The 20,586-nt window shown below is 45.8% G+C and overlaps 1 protein-coding gene across 1 annotated transcript in view; it reads right to left on the reverse strand.

Moving 5' to 3' along the window:
- The window catches only part of RNF213 (ring finger protein 213), a 2,876,335-nt gene that overhangs the window by 2,228,725 nt on the left and 627,024 nt on the right, over window positions 1-20,586 (reverse strand). Inside the window, exon 12 of the mRNA XM_086931045.1 lies at window positions 1,937-2,078. Coding sequence (XP_086787171.1) covers window positions 1,937-2,078 — 142 coding nt within the window. The remainder of the gene's footprint in view (window positions 1-1,936; window positions 2,079-20,586) is intronic.

Consider the following 20,586-nt stretch of genomic DNA (forward strand, 5'->3'; position numbering starts at 1 on the left):
TAGCACTTATTTACAGTAATGAGGTAACCCAATGTTATCATATGGGCAAGGTAGGCCTTGCAATTGTGAAAAACAAATTTGAGGTTTTTTTTACTACCAATATATTTAAAACTAAAAAATACTTGTCCATCTTTTCAAATACCATGCCCTATAAGTCTTAGGCCCTACTTTAGGACTGACATACATATTAACCCTTTCGCTGCTGATGACGAGCTCAGCTCGTCATCACCCACGGGTGTCGTGTGATGATGACGAGCTGAGCTCGTCATAGTGCCAGCAAAAGTGCAAAATCCAGCACAGGGCAAAAATCCCCGCAGCAGCCATGTGGTTAAAAAGGAAGATTTAGGCTTGGTAAAATGGTTGCCAGATCAAAATGTCAGTTTAAAACTACACAGGCTGCAATAGCAAGCGTGAGACATGTTTTAAAGGGCTACGTAAGAGAGTGGCACCATAAGTGCTGCAGGCCCATTAGTAGCATTAATTTATGGGCCTTGGGTATCTGTAATACCACTTAGTCTTAAGGCCGCTGTAAGCACGTGGAGTGTGGGTCCTGCAGGATGAATAACAAAAAGGCAACTGCTATTCTCCACTCTCCTCATGCACAGTGCCATGACTGGTGCTTACTATGAGGGGGAAAGGCGGAAAACATCCCCATTAAGTTATCCTTAAAGAAACATGACCAATAATTTAGTGGATTTAAAATTGATCCACAGTGACTGGTAAAGTCTTTTAATTATCCTGCCCTAACACTGCTTTGGAAGTGCAGTCCCGCAGGGACCACCAAACCTTCCCAGCACTAATCCAGTCTTTACTCTTGTTCGTTATCTACATAAAACTGCATGACAGAAAAGCAAGGATAGGATGGGGTAAGTCAAAACATCTCTCCCAAGGAGATCTGGGGCCTGTGCTGTGTTCCCCTGGACCCCTAAAAGAGTGCAAGTTTGAGGCTTGAAGGGCGTATGTCGAATTACACACAGTCTGAAACCGATCCAACCTCACCGGGGCAGTAAATTTCAGATTACACTACCATTGCAAAACACTAGGATAAACCACATCCTACCTTGATTCCGCCTCAAATAGCTACACTGCCTAAGAAAGTGAGCCACCAGGGTCTAGTCCTTGGACACTGGCGTACTGGGGACTTACAATTATGCATTGGTGCTGTGCATTTGGAGGGGTGGTGGGTCAACAGCTTAACACCCCAGAGGAGGCGCCTCAACACAAGAAGACCTGGAAAAAGGCCTATTCTCTGTTTTCAAAATATCAATATAGGATGTAGGTAGGTTCACATGACCGAACTACAAGTATTCCAGAGCAATGCTACAAAGTTGATGGTAGGCTGTAGTGGTAAATCTAGCCTCATCTGGTCCAGCAGATGGGTTTTGCACAGTAGCCTCTTGTGAGCCCTCTCTAGCATATAACATCTGCTCAAATATAAGTAATCAACTGGGACCAAATGCTGTAGAACAGGAATGTTGTGATCAAAAAACCAAGATTCAGAAATGTAAATCTTATCAAGGTACATATCATATAAATCAAATCTACGAGGTACATATGACCTAGCAACAATTAAACAACACTTCGACTAAGGAATAGCAGTTCACTTCCATCAATGGTGCTAAATCATTGACAGGAGGCCAATGCTCCTTTGTCTTTTAACAGGTTTTGTGTAAAGATTTTCTCTGATGCTATATATATATATTCAACTCTAAAGCAATTGCGGTGTCTCCCTTCACTTTAAACTCCTTCATTCCATGGTTTTTAAGTGTTTTGGAATACAACTTTTCAAATGTGCATTGTGAGAATATTTTACATTATATTACCAACAGTTCCCACAATCCTATGGATGGAAGTGCTAAAAATCACACAATTATTAGGCAGAAAATATCTACAACAAAACGTACCGTAGCAGTATGGCTTTATGTTAAGCACTCACCTCTGAAGAAGCACTCCTGGCAATTTTTAAAAAGATACTAGCGGACAGTGCAGGGATTTCAGAAAAAAAACGTTCCTTAGTGTGCTTGCACATTTCACTATGAATTTTCAAGCTGATCCTTGCTGCTTCCTGCTGTTGTGCACTGAAAACCAATGAAAAAAAAGCTTCAGGACTTACAGTATAAAGAGACCTACTTCTGATCATTTTAAATACTCCCAAACTACTAATGAATTTGTAGTACAATAATGTTGGTGGTAGCGTTTCTCAGAGAGAGAAAGCGTCCGCACCTTCTGTCAAAGAATATTTCCTCTGGGCAAGTTATGTGTACAGTGTCAAGGGAAGAGGTGCACTAAGAACCTGGTAGGACACCCACCACCCGGGGTGTTGCACAGAGCAACTTAATGCTCGTATCAATAATCACAGGGAAGACCAAGTTACACTAAGCACCCTCTTTACAGTTCAAAGTCAAGGAACAGACATTCTTATTTGTTTCCAAATTCGAAAATAAACTTATGGTCGTTTTTCACCAATTTCAACAATCAATTAATTGGTAGTAAGGCTTCAAAGCATGGATCCAAAACCGTGTGTGATACTTTCAAAGTCTTTATTTTGAACACATTAAAACGTTTTTTTCCAGCTTGGCTCTGCCGACACGTGTTTCGCCCTCAGGGGGCTTTTTCAAGGCAATCTAGATAAAGAGGCACTTATTTTCAAACAGTTCTTGTTGGGCGTAGCCGGTGCGTTGTAATAAGAGTCCTATTGATTCCAATGCTGACAGCTAAGTAAATACAGGTGCAGGTTCCAGTTATATTGTCAAAAAGATCCCGTAAGTCACTGTGTGGAGATCAATTCTTTATGTCCATGTAGTTAGCGATCCCGTAGACCATGATAAGTCTTGCCAGTTCAGCTCATTTCTCCCCGATCTCCACTGCTGGATCTTTTTGACAATATAACTGGAACCTGCACCTGTATTTACTTAGCTGTCAGCATTGGAATCAATAGGACTCTTATTACAACGCACCGGCTACGCCCAACAAGAACTGTTTGAAAATAAGTGCCTCTTTATCTAGATTGCCTTGAAAAAGCCCCCTGAGGGCGAAACACGTGTCGGCAGAGCCAAGCTGGAAAAAAACGTTTTAATGTGTTCAAAATAAAGACTTTGAAAGTATCACACACGGTTTTGGATCCATGCTTTGAAGCCTTACTACCAATTAATTGATTGTTGAAATTGGTGAAAAACGACCATAAGTTTATTTTCGAATTTGGAAACAAATAAGAATGTCTGTTCCTTGACTTTGAACTGTAAAGAGGGTGCTTAGTGTAACTTGGTCTTCCCTGTGATTACTAATGAATTTGAACACGGTTGCAGTAGTTAGCATATCAAATACAATCGCAATAGTTACCACACCTTGCAGAATTACCGGTAGTGACCACCTAGATGTCCATCACAAAACCAAGTGATTTAATATGGTCACGCCAAAATATTATATGCAGAATACCTACTAATACAATATCATGAAAGTACATAAAATGATATATATATATATATATACAGTTTCACAAGTTGCCTTTTTGGAGTGCACTCCCAACAAGCCTTTCAGAAGCACAGGAACAGCCTCCGTGAAGCACAAATAAAATAATAGTCACATGCCTTGCCTGACGCGTTTCAGAGTAAACAACCCTTTTCTCAGAGGCAGCATGCCAAACCATGTTCTTCCTGTAATCACTCCAACTAGCATATTCCCTTTAATTTATATCCTGCCCAGCTGGGCCTGAATGAAATGAATCACGGGAGTTGGAGTCCTTGTTTAACCCTCGTGGGTCCAGAAACACAGAACATGATGAAATTTAAACAGCATACTTTTTTTCTTTTATTTAGCATTACTTGCACAAACACGGAAAGTTGTTCCAAAAGTAAAGCGCCATTCCAAGAAAGGCAACTTGTGAAACGTAATATATATATATATATATATAGTTAAGTAAGCCATCAACAAACAGCTTAAAGAATACTTGGAACAAAAGCACCTGCTTGACGCCTCACAATCAGAATTTCATGCCAATCACAGCACTGAGACGACCCGGATCGCTGCCACAGACTGACAGACTGCATCTGAACCCTCATAGACCAAAGTGAGTCAGTGGCTCTGATCCTCCTTGACTTCTCTACTGCTTTCGACACGGTTTCCCACTACAACCTCCTCAAGACACTCTACAACATCAGCATTCAGTAAAATGCCCTAAAGTGGATTGCCTCTTTCCTTACAGGACACAGACAGAGCATCCAGCTACCTCCCTTCGCCTACGAATCCAGGGCCATCTTATGCAACGTACCCCAAGGTTCATTCCTCAGCCCCACCTTGTCCAACACTTACAGGACTCCTCCCCTTTCCTCCTACAGACATCATCAGATTCTACAGCCGCAACATAATTCACCAAGCAGACAAAACTCCACTCATCCTCTCCCATATGAGACCTTTCCACCACCAGAATCAACTTATGCGACGCCATGACCAACATAGCCAACTGGATGAGAGACAACTGCCTTAAACTCAACTTCGAAAAGACGGCAGTACTGATCTTCAGGAAGAACACAACCTCATGGGACCACTGGTGGCCAGCAGAACTCAAACAAACACCCAGACCTTCAGACCATGCACACACCCTAGGCATAATCCTAGACAGCGAATTGACCATAAAATGACAACTCAACGGAGTCGCCTCCTCCTGCTTCCACACCCATTGCACACTCCACAGAATCTTCAGATGGATCCCAGTCAACACCAGAAAGACTGGTCACTCATGTCCTTGTTATGTTATGTTAAAGTTTTTAGAGCACTCAAATCACCCTGGGGCATTACGGCGCTATCTATGCAGAAGTACACCTTTGGAGAAGACCTGCAAATAAATCCAGCCAATTTACTAGAACAGGTATGCTTTCAGCCTGAAGATATAATAGCTTGACATTTTTCGTAGTTCCTGCGGGAGTTGGTTCCAATACCTTGGCACTAGAAATTAAAAGGCTCTGCCTCCCGTACGGGCCAGCCGAATTCGGGGAATCTGTAAGAGATCATGAGCACTAGATCGAAGACTCCTACAAGGGGAGTATTTCTGTAATTTTTTCTGCAAGTATAGAGGGCCTCTTTCACTAAAAGAATTGTACGTAAGACAACAGATCTTAAAGGAGACCTTTGCTTTACTACCAGCCAATGCAGTTCCTTCAACAATGGAGCTGAAGGTGAACCTGCCGGTTGATTTAAAATCATTCTAGCTGCAGTATTTTGAACTACTTGGAGTTTAGCCAGTAGTGTCTCTCCAACTTCCACAAATAGGCCGTTCCTGTAGTCCAGACCGTTAATTACCATTGCCTGTATTAGTGTTCGCCGATGGGAGACGGGTATGTAAGGTAACATTTTCCTCAGAAGTTTAAGGGCGTAATAACACAAACTTGTAGTGGCCGAAACGTGATCTTTCATGTTCAGGACTCAGTCAAGCTTTAGCCCCAGATTTTTTACTGTCAGTTTAGGAGATGGAGCAGGTCCTAACTGAGTCGGCTACCAGTCTTCTGACCAGACGTCCATAGCTTTTCCCATAGACATTACCTCGGTTTTTTCCAGGTTCAACTGGAGACAGTTAGCTGTCCTCCAGTCCGTGATGGTAAGCATACCTGTGGCAAAACGGACTTTGTCGAGTGTTGGGTTTGGACCGATGGTAAAAATAAGCTGCGTATCATCCGTATAAGAGATGATCTTGAAACCCAGCCGCTCGAAAATCCTTGCCAATGGAGCATATATAAATTGAAGAGAGTTGGGCTTAAACAGGAGCCCTGCGGAACGCCCCTGTTCAGTTGTCTTCTTTTGGAGGTGTAAGGTCCAAACATCACCGTTTGGGTTCTCTCAGACAAAAAGTGGTTAAGCCACTTATGTGCCACCCCCTTAATGCCCAAGGCAACAAATCTCTCCGCCAGTCTAAAGTCCGAGATGGTATCAAAGGCTGCGGAGAGATCTAGGAGGATCAAGATTGCTGAGCCCCCCGCATCAAAAGTCAGTCTGAGAGAATCAGTCACTGCCAGGATTGCAGTCTCAGTACTAAAGCCTGGCCTAAACCCTGACTGTGACGATCCAAAAGAAGATTATCTTCCAGATAGGTACTAAGTTGTTGATTGATAATACCTTCCAAGATTTTGCTTAACAATGGTAGCAAAGCTGTAGGCCGGTAATTACCAAGAATTAAAAGGGTCCGCCGTGGGTTTTTTCAGAATAGGGCGCACAAATGCCTCCTTCCATATCGCTGGAATAGTACCCATGTGGATTGACAAATTAAAGAAGTCTCTAATAATTGGGGCACAGCAGGTTGCTAGGAGTGCCATAGTCTTCGGCGGGAAAAGATCTGAAGGTGACCCTGATTTAGCCATTGCCAAACCTTTCATGACCTCCTCAGTCGTTATTGTTGTGAAGCTACTAAGTGAGCACACTACATTTCCATTCTGCTTCTCTAGCGTACTAGAGACAGACACATCATATGGAGCTGATGGAGAGAAGTTCTCGTAGATTTTTGAGATTTTTTTATGAAAGAAGTGAGCTAACGAATTACATAATTCCTGTCATTCCACCAGATCTTGACAGCACACTTTCGGGAAAAAAATTCCTGCACTATCCCAAACAGTGATTTTGAGGAATTATTGTCGTCACCAGTTGCCTCGACTGAGGCAACGCTCTCTACAGTGGCATCTCCACGCAGCGCCTCAAAAGACTCCAGACCATACAGAATGCTCTCCAATCAGAAGAGATGCCAGTTCAAGATCTTCACGCACACTAACAAAGCTCTGCATGATAAAGGACTGGCCTATATCAGTCCACCTACCCGCAAAATACTTGCGCTCCTCCTCACTAGCCCATGTGCACACCTCTTGCATAAGGGGGCCGCTCCTTCTCCTACATTGCCGCCAAGAACTGAAACAATCTACCCCTCCATCTTTAAACAGCAGCCTCCCCTGGCAGACTTTAGAAAGAAACTCAAGATCAGGCTCTTCAAGGGAGACGTCACACCCACAGCACCCACATACCCTTATGGCTGAGAGTGCTGGTTAAACAAATGCTGACTAAAATGCTAATTGAGAAGTATAGATTTACTATTACCTACTCATCTAGATACCTTGAAGATACATATTTTTTCAAGATAAACCGAAGTGGAGTTAAAAACATAGATAAAATGAAACCTATAAATATTTACCACCATAATGTCGTGATAGCGAATATTCTGGATACCATACTCTGGGCTGGACGATATTTAAAACTCGATATTGTAGTAGATCACTGACTACCCTAACAAATAAAACTGAGCTACTAACAGATCTATCAATGTCAGATAAAGCTTTATCAATATAAAATGCCTCTCCATTATTAATGAAATACTAGCCAAACAGAAAATGTTCAGTGACACAATAGAAATCCTAGGAACTAGACCCTCGACTCGATCTGAACTATCATTCAAATAGTAGTTTTGAATGGGTTTTCAATTTTTATTAATTTTGTTTCCAATCAGCAGCTTATCAAGCTTTTCAAGATTCAAATTTTGTATCAAACATACACTTTACGTATTGGGTTAGCAAACTCAAAAAAAAATTGGGTTTACTTTTCATGCAGCATTCTGTAATGTTAGCCTTTGGTTTTCCTAGTAAAATTCACATTAACAGAGTCTGCTCCACCTCCCTAGTGTTACCATCACGTGCCAGGGATGCCCACTATCATCTCAGAAATGTCTATATTATGCCAAGGATGCTCACCATTATGTAAGGGCCAAAACTGTAGCATAATGCTAAGAAACACTACATCATTTCACTGATGAATAAACAGTTACTTACCTTTGGTAATGCTCTTTCCTGTAGATACTATCTAGCCACAGATTCCTCACCTTTTAAAGGTTTCCCAGGCAGAATAGCATCGGTACAGCCACATGGTGCTGTCTTTTGGCATGCAGAGGCACTGCTGAAAGTTTCTGGATTCAGCCTGATGCCTGGGAAAAATTCAAAAGGCGAGAATTATGCTACATAAAGTCTATCAGAAAGAGCATTACCAAAGACAATAACTATTTCTTCTCGCACAGACTTCTAGCCACAAAATCCTTACCTTTTCAATAGATATCAAAGTAATACCTATTTGGATGTGGGTCTGTGGCTGCACTCAAACCAAAATGTCCAGCAGGACTGAGCAAGAAAAATGTCACTCCCAGCAAACCTGACTGTACAGGCAAAAATGCTCAGTGAATGTATGAAGGGACACCAACTTAGCTGCTTTTTGGCCATTTTATAGCATATCTTAATTTAGAGCACAAGCCAGCGAGAGATGGCACTGTCTTGATTTTTTTTCACTCCAGACAATGACACACAGCTGATCGTCCATCCAGTGGTCATCGGTACAATCAATCTAGAAGACCAGTGCTGTCTTGTTGTCCAAGCGATTATATCTCTCCTTATAGTGACTAGTAAGGATCTGAAGTATTCTCTGTTACTGTGAACATCATCGGAAGCCAAGCGTCGTTTTTTTTCATTTTTAAGGGATCTAAGTATCCTTACTGTGGGAAGTACCCGGCAACATACCAGAAGAAATGTACTATTCAGGCATCCTGATTCAGTAACTTGTCCCCAGAATTCTTGTCCTGAAGAGACCCCGTACCGCAAGAGGGTCGAAACATCGCCAGCTTTAAAAAAGGGAGAGCCCTCAACAAATCATATAGTTGTCTCCAAAGAATTGATTATATTTCCATTTGGCTCCTCTTTTATGTACCAATAACCACCGCTACAGGTTTTTCTTTTGCACTTTTCATACTTCACAGGTTTGGTTATGGTTATTTCACTGGGGTTTACTATTCACTTTCAGATATTAAAATGTATATAATACAAATACACAGGAAACATCTTTCCTATGCTCTTTTTGTGTATACAAGAAACTGCTGTGCAAAAATAAATAACACTCACTTTGGCTAAAGTGAGGAGGAAAACATTTTGTCCTGTGGGTTGTAACGCGTTAAAACTGTTTAAATATTGATATGCTTTATTGAACTACGGCTTTATTCTATATCGGTTTGGAATATGCTACTTACCAGTATGCATCTGTCCTTGGCATGTAGGGCTGCTGACATTCATATCTGTGCATAGATTGCCGCCTAGTGTTGGGTCCGGATGATTGCACATTGTTGTCCTGGAAGAGTCTTCGAAGTATCACGAGATAGGCGACTCCTCCCCTGGAATAAAGTGCGCATGGGCATCTACTCTATCCTCAGATTGTTTTTTGCCATTGTGGCAGAGATGGAGATAGTAAAGTAAGAGATGGCCATGCAAAAGATAATGCTGCAGCTGCTACAGGCAAAGGGGAGGAGGGCGGGCGATATGAATGTCAGCAGCCCTACATGCCAAGAAAAGATGCATACTGGTAACGAATATGCTACTTACCAGTATGCATCTGTTCTTGGCATGTAGGGCTGCTGACATTCATATCTGTGCATAGATCGCCGCCTAGTGTTGGGTCCGGATGATTGCACATTGTTGCCCTGGAAGAGTCTTCGAAGTATCACAAGATAGGTGGCTCCTGCCCTGGACTACAGTGCGCATGGGCATCCACTCCATCCTCAGATTGTTTTTCGCAATTGTGGCAAAGATGGAGTGTAACACCGTAAGTGATGACCATGCTAAGAGTAATTCTGAGTGCTGCAGCCGCTACAGGCGCCGGGGAGGAGGGCGGGCCCTACATGCCAAGAACAGATGCATACTGGTAAGTAGCATATTCGGTTCGAGCCATGTGGGCTGCTGAATTCATATCTGTGCATAGAATATATAGCAGTCCCTCCATTAGCGGCGGCCGCCTGTGCCAGCTGCAGCAGTTTGAAAAAGTGTTTTTAGAACAGCCTGCCCTACAGCTGCCTGCTGTTTGGAGAGCACATCTACGCAGTAGTGTTTTGTAAATGTGTGTGTGGTACACCATGTGGCTGCTCTACATATGTCTTCTAAAGGAATATTTCCAAGGAAAGCCATGAAGGCCCCAACTTTCGCGTGGAGTGGGCTCTTGGGGGAACCGTTAATGTGCGCTTGGCCTTTTGATAGCAAATCTGAATGCACTTAACAATCCACCTGGCTATACCTGCTTTGGAAATGGGGTTGCCGTTGTGTTGTGGCGAAAAGGCAACAAACAGTTGTTTTGTTTTCCTAAAGTCTTTGGTCCTATCTATGTAGTTCATTAGAGCTCTGTTGACGTCTAGTGTGTGGAGCATCCTCTCCGCCACTGACTCAGGATTCTGGAAAAACACTGGCAGCTCTATAGTCTGATTGATATGGAACTGTGAAACCACTTTAGGCAGAAACTTAGGGTTAGTGCGGAGTACCACCCTGTTGGGAGGGAATCTGTATGAATGGCTCCTGGATAGTTAGTGCCTGAAGTTCACTAACTCGTCGTAGCGATGTGATTGCTATTAGGAAAGCCACTTTCAAAGTCAAGAATTGAATCTCACCTGAGTGTAGAGGCTCAAAAGGTGGACCCATCAGCCTGGTGAGGACCACGTTTAGGTTCCATACAGGCGCTGGTGGGTGTCTGGGAGGAATAACTCGTTTGAGTCCCTCCAGAAAGGCTTTGATGGCAGGCACTCTGAAAAGCGAGAGATGCTGCCTGTTCTGGAGATAAGCTGCTATTGCGGACAAATGTATACGAATGGAAGCATAGGCCAGATTGCATTTGTATAGATGTAACAGATAACAAATTATGTTGTGAGCAGATGCATCTAGCGGGTTGATGTTGTGGTCTGCACAATAAATGACAAACCGCTTCCATTTTGCCGCATAACATGCTCTGGTGGTGTGCTTTCTTGCCTCCCTTATTAATCCATACAGTCAGGAGGCAAGTTGAGGTAGCCAAATTCCAAAACCTCAGGAGCCAGATCGCCAGGTTGAGTTGTTGCAGATCTGGATGCTGAATGTCGCCATGGCTCTGCGTCAAAAGCCTGGGTGTGAGGTGCAGCCTTTGATGCGGTACCACTGATAGTTCTAGAAACGTGGTTTACCATGGTTGGCGTGCCCACGTTGGAGCAACCAGGATGAGAGTCATCGAGTGTTGCTTCAGCTTGCGTGCCACCAGCGGTATTAGAGGTGCTGGGGAATAGCATACGCAAATATGCCTGACCAGTTCATCCATATCGCATTGCCCTGTGACTGTGGGTGTGGGTGTGGGAACCTGGCGGCAAAGCTTTGGCATTTGGCGTTTTCCTTTGTGGCGAACAGGTCTATCTCTGGATGACCCCACTGCTGGAAGTACGGCTGGAGTACTGATGGATGAATCTCCCACTCGTGCGTCTGGTGGCTGTACCTGCTGAGCAGGTCCGCCATCTGATTGTCCTTGCCCGGGAGGTGTTCCGCCATGAGGAAGATGTTCCTCTGAATGGCCCACTTCCACATGCTCAGAGCCAGATGAGACAACTGTGGAGAGTGTGTACCTCCCTGCTTCTGCACGTAGTACATGGCCGTTATATTGTCTGTCCAGATCATCACAACCTTGTTGCACAGATGTACCTTGAATGCTTTCATCGCCATGAAGATAGCCATCAGTTCTAGAAGGATGATGTGCATCTTCCTCTGCTGTGCTGTCAATAGTCCCTGCACTGTGTAGTGGAGTACATGAGCTCCCCATCCCTGGAGAGATGCGTCCGTCGTCCGAATAATCTGTGGCACAGGCTCCTGGAACTGTCGGCCCCTGCAAAGGTTTTGTGGATTCCACCAATGCAGAGAGTTGTACGCGCGACCGGTCACCAACACTAGGTCTTTCAACTGTCCGTGAGCCTGATTCCACTGACGTGCTAAGCACTCCTGAAGCGGACGCAAGTGTAGTCTCGCGTGCGGTACTATGAAGATGCAGGAGGCCATCATGCCTATCAACTGCATGAACACTCGTGCTGGAAGCGAGTGTTGTGGTTTGAATTGTTGTATCAGCAATCGCATGCTGTTGATCCTCACTGAATTTGGCTGTGCTTTGGCTGCCAGAGTACCTATTGTCGCGCACACATACTGCCATACGTGGGCGGGCTGAAGGTGGGACTTTGGATAATTCAGTGAAAACCCCAGATCGTGAAGAAGGTGAATGGTGTGGGACATGTGGCGGCATACTGCTGGGCCGACTTTGCCTGGATAAGCCAGTCGTCCAGATAAGGGTAGACGTGAACGTTCTGTCTCCGTAGGTGTGCAGCCACTGTCGCCAGGCACTTGGTAAACACCCTGGGCGCCAGCGTCACTCCGAAAGGGAGGACCTTGAACTGATAATGCTGATCCTGAATGGTGAACCTGAGGTATTTTCTGTGTGACTGGTGTAGCGGCATATGAAAATATGCTTCCTTCAGATCTAATTTTGCGAGGAAATCTCCCTGACTGAGTAACGGTAGAACCTGCTGTAATGTGAGCTTGTGAAAGTGTTCTGATAGAATGTACTGGTTTAGGGGCCTGAGGTCCAGTATGGGTCTGAGGGACCCGTCCTTTTTTGGGATCAAGAAGTACAGTGAGTAAACTCCTGTACATTTTTCTTCCACAGGCACGAGCTCTATGGCTCCTTTTTGCAGCATGACGACTACCTCCTGCTGCAATAATTGCAAATGCTCTGTGGACATAGGACGGTGTCTTGGGGGTATGTTGGGTGGAGTGGATGTTAACTCCAGACAATAACCGTACTGGATAAGCGGACTCACCCACCTGTCTGTAGTGATGGATTTCCAGACTGGCAGGAGCTGTTGCAGTCTCCCCCCGACCGGTGTGGTAGGGTCGGGGGGCAGTGACAAGACGTCACTGTTTGTTAGTGGCGGAGGATCAGTAGCTGTTGTTTCCCCGAACTCTGCCCTTGGTGCTGTTTCCACGATAGCCACCCCTACTCTGTTTGGTGTAGGTGGTCTGCATGCCTCCTTTACTGTATTGTGTCTGCTGGGACAGCTGGCCTCTGGAAGCCCCCCTATTGTTGGAGCGACGAAAGGAACTACCCCTGAACTGCTGCGACTGTAGAGCCCCCAGAGACTTTGCAGTCTCAGTGTCCTTTTTGATTTTTTCCAAGATGTTGTCCACCTCTGGGCCAAATAAGTGATCAGGGTTAACAGGCTGATTTAGTATGGTGGTTTGTATCTCGGGCTTGAAACCAGAGATTCTCAGCCAGGCATGTCGCCGTAAAATCACACTTGTATTAATTGCCCTGGCTGCGGTGTCCGCTGCGTCCAGCGCACACTTGATAGATGCGTTTGATATAAGTTTCCCTTCTTGTATTAGAATCTCTGCTGCTTCCTTATATTCATCTGGCAAGTGTTGTAACAGGGTTTCAAGTGTATCATAATGAGCCCTGTCATATCTGGCTAAGAGTGCCTGTGTGTTGGAGATACGCCAGGTATTGGCCGCTTGAGCTGCCACCCTTTTCCCTGATGCTTCTAGCACTTTAGATTCTTTGTCAGGGGAGGAGTATCACCCGTTGTTTGCGAGTTCGCCCTCTTTCGGGCATTGGAAACAACCAGAGAGTCCAACGGCAAGTGTCCCTTGATATACGTAGGGTCCCCAGGTGCCGGTTTGTATTTTTTCTCAACTCTGGGGTTTATCACCCTTGCCCTTGCCCTTGTGGTCTCCTTAAAAATGTCTCCAGCATGTTTTAGGACACCCTTTAGCATTGGTAGAGTCTTGACAGTTCTCTCTGAGGTTGAGAAGGTGTCAAACAAAAAATCCTCTTTAATAGGGTCAGCATGGAGCTGAACATCATGATTTTTTGCTGCCCTTTCAATAAGGGCATTAAACGCAGCCGTGTCTTCATTAGGCGAGGTTTTCACAGCATAGACCTGACTGTCTGGGGCAGTTTGTGGATCACCTGGGTCAGCAGCGTCTGTCCAGGGTTCAGTGTGATCTTCAGGATCAGTGTCTACAGGATAACAGTACTCCTCATTGTCACCATCCCCTGCCTCCACATCGGAGTATGTGGGCGAGATAGGAGCAGTGTCTTGTCCATTTGGTGTTATAGGTTCACAGAGAAGAGGTGACGTAGCAGAATCCCTCGTTTTCCTTTGCTTTGGCCCCATGGACACCTTCTTGGTCACTTCCACGGCCGTCCTAGGGTCGAAGGCCTTAGGTACCACTTTCGGCGGCAGTGTGAACTGGATGGGTGCCGACGATTTTGGAGGTTTACTGACCGGCTTCGAGGGTTGAGTAGCCTTTGGTCCGACAGTAGTAGCCTTCTTTTTAATGCGTTTCAGCGAGTTCGACACCTGCTTCGAAAAGGAGGCGGACGGCTGTGTTGACTCGAGGGGTTCCTTCGAGCCACCGGCAGGTGTGGACTTGAGGTCTGTACCGCTTTTAGCCTTGTCGGGTCGACGCTTAGGATCGAGAACTTTCCGAGTTCCGAGTCCCTTGTCTGTGTCGACGGCTTTCGGCGCCGACTTCTTCGGGTCGACGTCCTTGACCAGTTTCTTCGGTGCCCCGGTCTTCGGCTCGACAGCCTTTAGCGACCTCACCGGGTCGATAACACTCTTCTGTTTTGTCGGTGCCGATGGTTCAGAGGTCTTCGAACCGACCAAAGCAATACGCACTTTTGGTTTCGATTTAGCGTCCAGTGCTCTCTGTTGTGTAGACACCAATGCTTTCAGTTTCAATTTCAATCGGTCAACCGATGGCTCGTTAGAAATGTCCGTAGCCGGGCCTTGAGGCGAGGCTGTAGAACCAAGTGTACGATCTCGGGTAAGGCCATGTGGCGATCCCTCGACCTGAGCCTTATCGAGTGTATTGGTTGCGGCCCCCGTACCAACGGTTGGGCCTAGCTCCTCGCTCAAGCTATCTTCCACGGCCCCATAGGCCTCATCATCATCTCCTACCTCGTCGACGACCATTTCCACATCTGTGTCGTAACTGCAGTCGATCTCCGATGCAGGATCAGACAGGTTCTCTTGAACTTCCTGCTCGACTCCCTCATCTTCCTCGGCATCGAAGATGTTCACCGGGTCAGGTGCCGTCTGCTGGGCCTCCTTCCGCGCAGCGCGTCGAAGGCGAATCGTCTTCTTGGAGCGGAACCGAGAACAAGCCATACAGCTGGCTTCATCGTGATCCGGAGACAGGCACTTGTTGCACACCGGGTGGACATCGATGTGAGGATACTTGGAGTTGCAAACGGGACATCTCTTGAACGGGCTCCGTTCCATGATGGATCGTCGATAAGGCCTCTGGCGTCGACCGGGCCTTCAGTGCCGAAAAGCCATGCGGCTCCTCTGGATGTCCGGCTCGGGGACAGAGCTGGAACAAGTACTGGGCACCGACCGCAAAGACAATACCGACGATAACTAAAGGCCTTTTGGCCAAAAGGAAAGTTTTATATATATTCCGAACTTGAGTTAACAAATATACATCCGAACCCAATGGCAGAAAAAAACTATCTGAGGATGGAGTGGATGCCCATGCGCACTGTAGTCCAGGGGAGGAGCCACCTATCTCGTGATACTTCGAAGACTCTTCCAGGACAACAATGTGCAATCATCCGGACCCAACACTAGGCAGCGATCTATGCACAGATATGAATTCAGCAGCCCACATGCCTCGAACGTAGCATATTCCGTTCGAGGCATGTGGGCTGCTGAATTCATATCTGTGCATAGACTGAATAGCAGTATCTCCTCTAGCGGTGGTTACCTGTGCCAGCTGCAGCAGTTTGAAAAAGAGTTTTAAGGACAGCCTAGCCTACCGCAGCTTGCTGCTTTGCTTGCACGTCTACACAGTAGTGTTTTGTGAAGGTGTGTATGGTAGTCCATGTGGCTGCTCTACATATGTCTTCAAGAGGAATATTCCCTAGGAAAGCCATGGATGCCCCCATTTTTCACGTAGAGTGTGCTCTCGGGGGGAAAGTTAAAGTGCGTTTAGCCTTTTGATAACATATTTGAATGCATTTAACGATCCATCTGGCTATTCCTGACTTTGATATTTGATTTCCTTTATGTTGTGGTGAAAAAGCAAATAATTGCTTTGTTTTCCTAAATGATTTCGTTCTGTCCACATAATAAAGCAAAGCTCTCTTTACATCCAGTGTGTGTAGGGCTCTTTCAGCTACTGACTGTGGATTTTGGAAGAACACTGGCAGTTCTATTGATTGATTAATATGGAAATTGGATATGACCTTTGGCATAAACTTAGGGTTTGTTCTAAGAACCACCCTGTTAGCATGTACTTGCATGAAGGGTTCCTAAATTGTTAGTGCTTGTAACTTGCTAACTCGCCTGAGTGAGGTAATGGCAATCAAGAATGCCACCTTCCACGTTAAGAATTGCAGTTCGCATGAGTGTAGAGGTTCGAAAGGAGGTCCCATAAGTCTGGTAAGTACTATATTTAGATTCCAGACTGGGGAAGGTGGGTGTCTTTGAGGGATCACCCTTTTAAGACCCTCCATAAAAGATTTTATTGCTGGTACTCTAAACGGAGAAAGGTGTTGCCTGTTTTGAAGGTATGCTGCTATAGCCGCTAGGTGTAGTCTTATGGAAGAGTACGCTAGGTTGCATCTTTGAAGATGCAGCAGGTAACATATAATGCTTTGTATGGAAGCATCTAAAGGGTTGATTTGGTTATTGTTGCAGTAAATAACAAATCGCTTCCATTTAGCTGCTTAGCACGCTCTCGTAGTTGGTCGCCTTGCCTCTTTAATGATGTTCACGCAGTCTGGAGACAAGTTAAGGTATCCAAATTCTAAGACTTCAGGAGCCAGATCCCTAGGTTCATATGATTGGGATCTGGGTGTCTGATTTCTCCATGGTTCTGAGTTAGAAGATGGGGTGCGAGGCGCAGCCTTTGATGAGGAACTACTGAAAGTTCCAGGAACGTTGTGTACCATGGCTGTCTCGCCCATGTGGGAGCAACTAGGATCAGTGTGAGTGACTGTTGCCGCAGTTTGCGTGCCACCAGCGGAATCAGTGGTGCTGGGGGAAAAGCGTACGCAAATCTGCCTGACCAGTTCATCCATATCGCATTGCCTTGTGACAACTGATGAGGGAACCTGGGGGCAAAGTACTGGCATTTTGAGTTTTCGTTTGTGGCAAACGGGTCTATCTCTGGGTGCCCCCACTGCCTGAACAATGGTTGGAGAACTTGGGGGTGAATCTCCCATTCGTGTAGTTGCTGTCTGTGCCTGCTGAGCAGGTCTGCAATTTGATTGTCTTTCCCTGGGAGGTGTTCCGCCAGGAGAAAGATATCTTTTGGAATTGCCCACTTCCATATGCTCTGTGCTAAGTGAGACAGTTGTGGAGAGTGTGTTCCTCCCCGTTTCTGGATATAGTACATTGCTGTCATGTTGTCCGTCCGGATAAACACAGTCTTGCTGTACAAGTATTTTTGGAATGCCTTCAGGGCTAGGAATATTGCTAGCAACTCTAGTTGGTTGATATGCAGTTTCTTTTGTTTGTTTGTCCGGAGCCCTTGTACTGTGTAGTGAAGGAGGTGGGCTCCCCAGCCTGTCAGTGATGCGTCCGCTGTTAGTACTATTTGTGGAACTGGCTCTTGGAACAGTCGCCTCTTGGAAAGGTTTTGTGGGTTCCACCACTGCAGAGAGTTGTTAGTGCGACTGTCTACCAACACTAGGTCTTTTAGTTGTCCTTGAGCCTGGTTCCACTGCCGTGCTAGGCATTCTTGCAATGGACACATGTGAAGTCTGGCATGGGGGACAATGAATATGCAGTATTGTGGCAGAAATTTGCGAATGAGCATCTGCATGCTGGCTATCCTCGCTGAGTTTGGGTATGCCTTTGCCACTGAGGTATCTATAGTCGCTTCCAGATATTGTTGTATGAGGGACGGTTGTAGATGCAATTTTGGGTAGTTGATAGAAAACCCTAGGCTGTGTAGCAGTTGAAGTGTTTGAGATGTGTCTGTTGCACACTGTTGGTACGATTTTGCTTGTATCAGCCAATCGTCTAGGTACGGGAACACATGGATGTGTTGCCTCCAGAGATGTGCAGCTACTGTCGCTAAGCATTTTGTAAACACTCTTGGAGCCGTGGTCACCCCGAAGCGGAGTACCTTAAATTGGTAGCGTTGACCTTCTATTGTGAACCGGTGATATTTTCTTTGAGCTCGATGGATGGGTATGTGAAAATACGCGTCCTTGAGGTCCAATGTTGCTAGGAAGTCTCCTTGCTGTAGCAACGGGAGCACTTGCTGTAGTGTGATCATATGAAAGTGTTCCGACAGTATGTAATGATTTAGGGGTCTGAGGTCTAATATTGGTCTGAGTGAACCGTCCTTCTTGGGAATAAGGAAGTATAGGGAGTATACTCCTGTCCCTTGGTGTTGGAAAGGGACTGGCTCTATGGCACCCTTTTCCAGCATGCATGTCACCTCTTGTTGTAGCAGAGTGATGTGTTCTTTGGACATAGGACGGTGTCTGGGTGGTATGTTTGGTAGGGTAGAGGTGAGTTCTAGGCAATAACCATACTGGATAATTTGTCTCACCCACCTGTCCGTGGTAATTGCGTTCCAGACAGGTAGGAATGGTTGGAGCCTGCCTCCAGCCGATGTTAGGTGGTCTGGAGGTAGCGTGATGAAGTCACTGTTTTGTGGTAGTGGAGGCTCTGGTGTTATTGCCTCCACATCCTCTCCCCTTGTTATTGTTTTCCTTATAACATTCTCTGTTGGAGTTCTTGTTAAAGGAACCTTGGGTGTTGCCTTTGTATGTAGATGAGGTTTGTGAAGTATTGCCTCGTGTAGCTGCTCTGTATGAGGAGCGTCGAAAGGAACCTCTGTGTTGCTGAAACTGCAATGCACCCATTGATTTTGCAGTTTGTGTCTTTCTTCATTTTGTCTAGAATGGTGTCAACTGCAGGGCCAAAAATCAAGTCTTGATTTACTGGTTGCTTAAGAATGGTGGACTGCACCTCGTTCTTAAAGCCTGAAATACGAAGCCATGCATGTCGTCGTAGTAGAACGCTGGTGTTAATAGACCTGGCTGCAGTGTCGGCTGCGTCAAGTGCACATTTGATGGAGGCGTTTGTAATAAATTTTCCCTCCTGTATGAGGTCATTAGCTTGGGCTTTAAAAGGCTCAGGCAGATGTTGCATTAAGCTTTCAAGCTGGTCATAGTGTGCTCTGTCATAACGAGCTAGCAGAGGTTGTGTGTTCGCAATTCTCCATGAATTGGAGGCTTGAGAAGCTACTCTTTTACCGTAGGCCTCTAGTATTTTGGACTCTTTATCAGGAGCAGGAGCCTCCCCTGTTGTCTGTGAGTTGGCCCTTTTGCGTGCATTAGCCACTACCAGTGAGTCTAATGGTAACTGACCTCTGATATAGGTAGGGTCTGTAGGGGATGCTCTATATTTCTTTTCAATCCTAGGATTGATTACAAGTGCCCTGGCTGTATCTTTAAATAGATCATGCCCGTGTTTTAATACTCCCTTTAGCATGGGAAGTGTTCTGACATTTTTTTCCTAAGTAGGGAAACTGTCAAATAAGAAGTCTTCTTCAATAGGGTCATTGTGCATGTCAACGTTGTGGTACTGCGCTGCCCTGTCTATTAGTTGGTTGAAGACAATGGTGTCGTCAGTAGGTGACGGCTTTGTTGGGTATGAGGGGAAGTCAGGGATGGGATGCGTGTCATATGGGTCAGTTGGTTCCTCCCCATGGTTCATTTTGGGGGTTAGGATCCTCTGGATAGTTATAATCATGCCGAGGATCTTCCCCTGTGTTACCCTCATTGACCCCATAGTGAGAAGGAGAGTAAGGAGCAAAAGGCGTAGTAGGCATAGTGGGATAGAAAGGAATGAAGGGTCTAGAGAGAGAAGTCTTAAAGTCCTTCTTCTTTAGAGGAATGGGGGAATGAGAGTCAGTGTCCAGTGGTCTCTCTCTTCATCCTGCGTAGGATTGTGACTTTACCAGTCTCCGGATTAATGTATATTTTAGCCTGGTCGTCTGATGGATCTGGATGGAAGAGTTCTTCTTCCACATTTCTTTGGCTTAGTCTGTTTTGAATCGACTATTGCCTCTGGGTTGATACCCCCTTCTGTGTCGACGACTTTGGTGGCTTATTGGTTTTCCTCGACTCGGACTCTTTGGTCGGGTCGACGAGTGATTTTGGATCGACTGTCTCTTTCGGTTTGACATGTTTTTTGTGCTCGACAGGTTTTTTCGGTTGACTGCACTTTGTCGAGTCGATGGCTTTTTTGGGATCGACCGGTCTTTTTGGAGCACTTGTCTTTGGTCGATATCCTTCTCCGGCTGGATCACAGGCTTCGATACGGCACTCTTTACGTCGGTGACCTTCTTTGATTCGGCGATCTTAGGCACAGTGGGCTTTTTTGGCTCAACGGCCTTCTTCAGGTCGGTGGCCTTCTATGGCTCGACGGTCTTTTTAGGTTCGGCACCTTTTGGCTCGACGGCCTTCTTCGGGTCGACGCTTTTAGGCTGTACGGCCTTTTTCGGTTCGACACCCTTCGGGTCGACGACTTTTTTGGGCTCTGGAACCTTCTTTGGGATCACGTTACTTGGCCCTGGGGTCTCTGAAGGCTTAGGTTTCGGAGCAGAGCCGGACGGCGGGGCTGGCGAATGTTTTCTCGGATCTTGGCTAAGGCCTTTTGGCGATGCCTCGACCAGAGCCTTCGGCAACGGGGTAATCGGTGGCAGTGTACTCACGATTTGCCCC

The sequence above is a fragment of the Lissotriton vulgaris genome, chromosome 7 (assembly GCF_964263255.1).
Source record: "Lissotriton vulgaris chromosome 7, aLisVul1.2, whole genome shotgun sequence".
NCBI lineage: Eukaryota > Metazoa > Chordata > Amphibia > Caudata > Salamandridae > Lissotriton > Lissotriton vulgaris.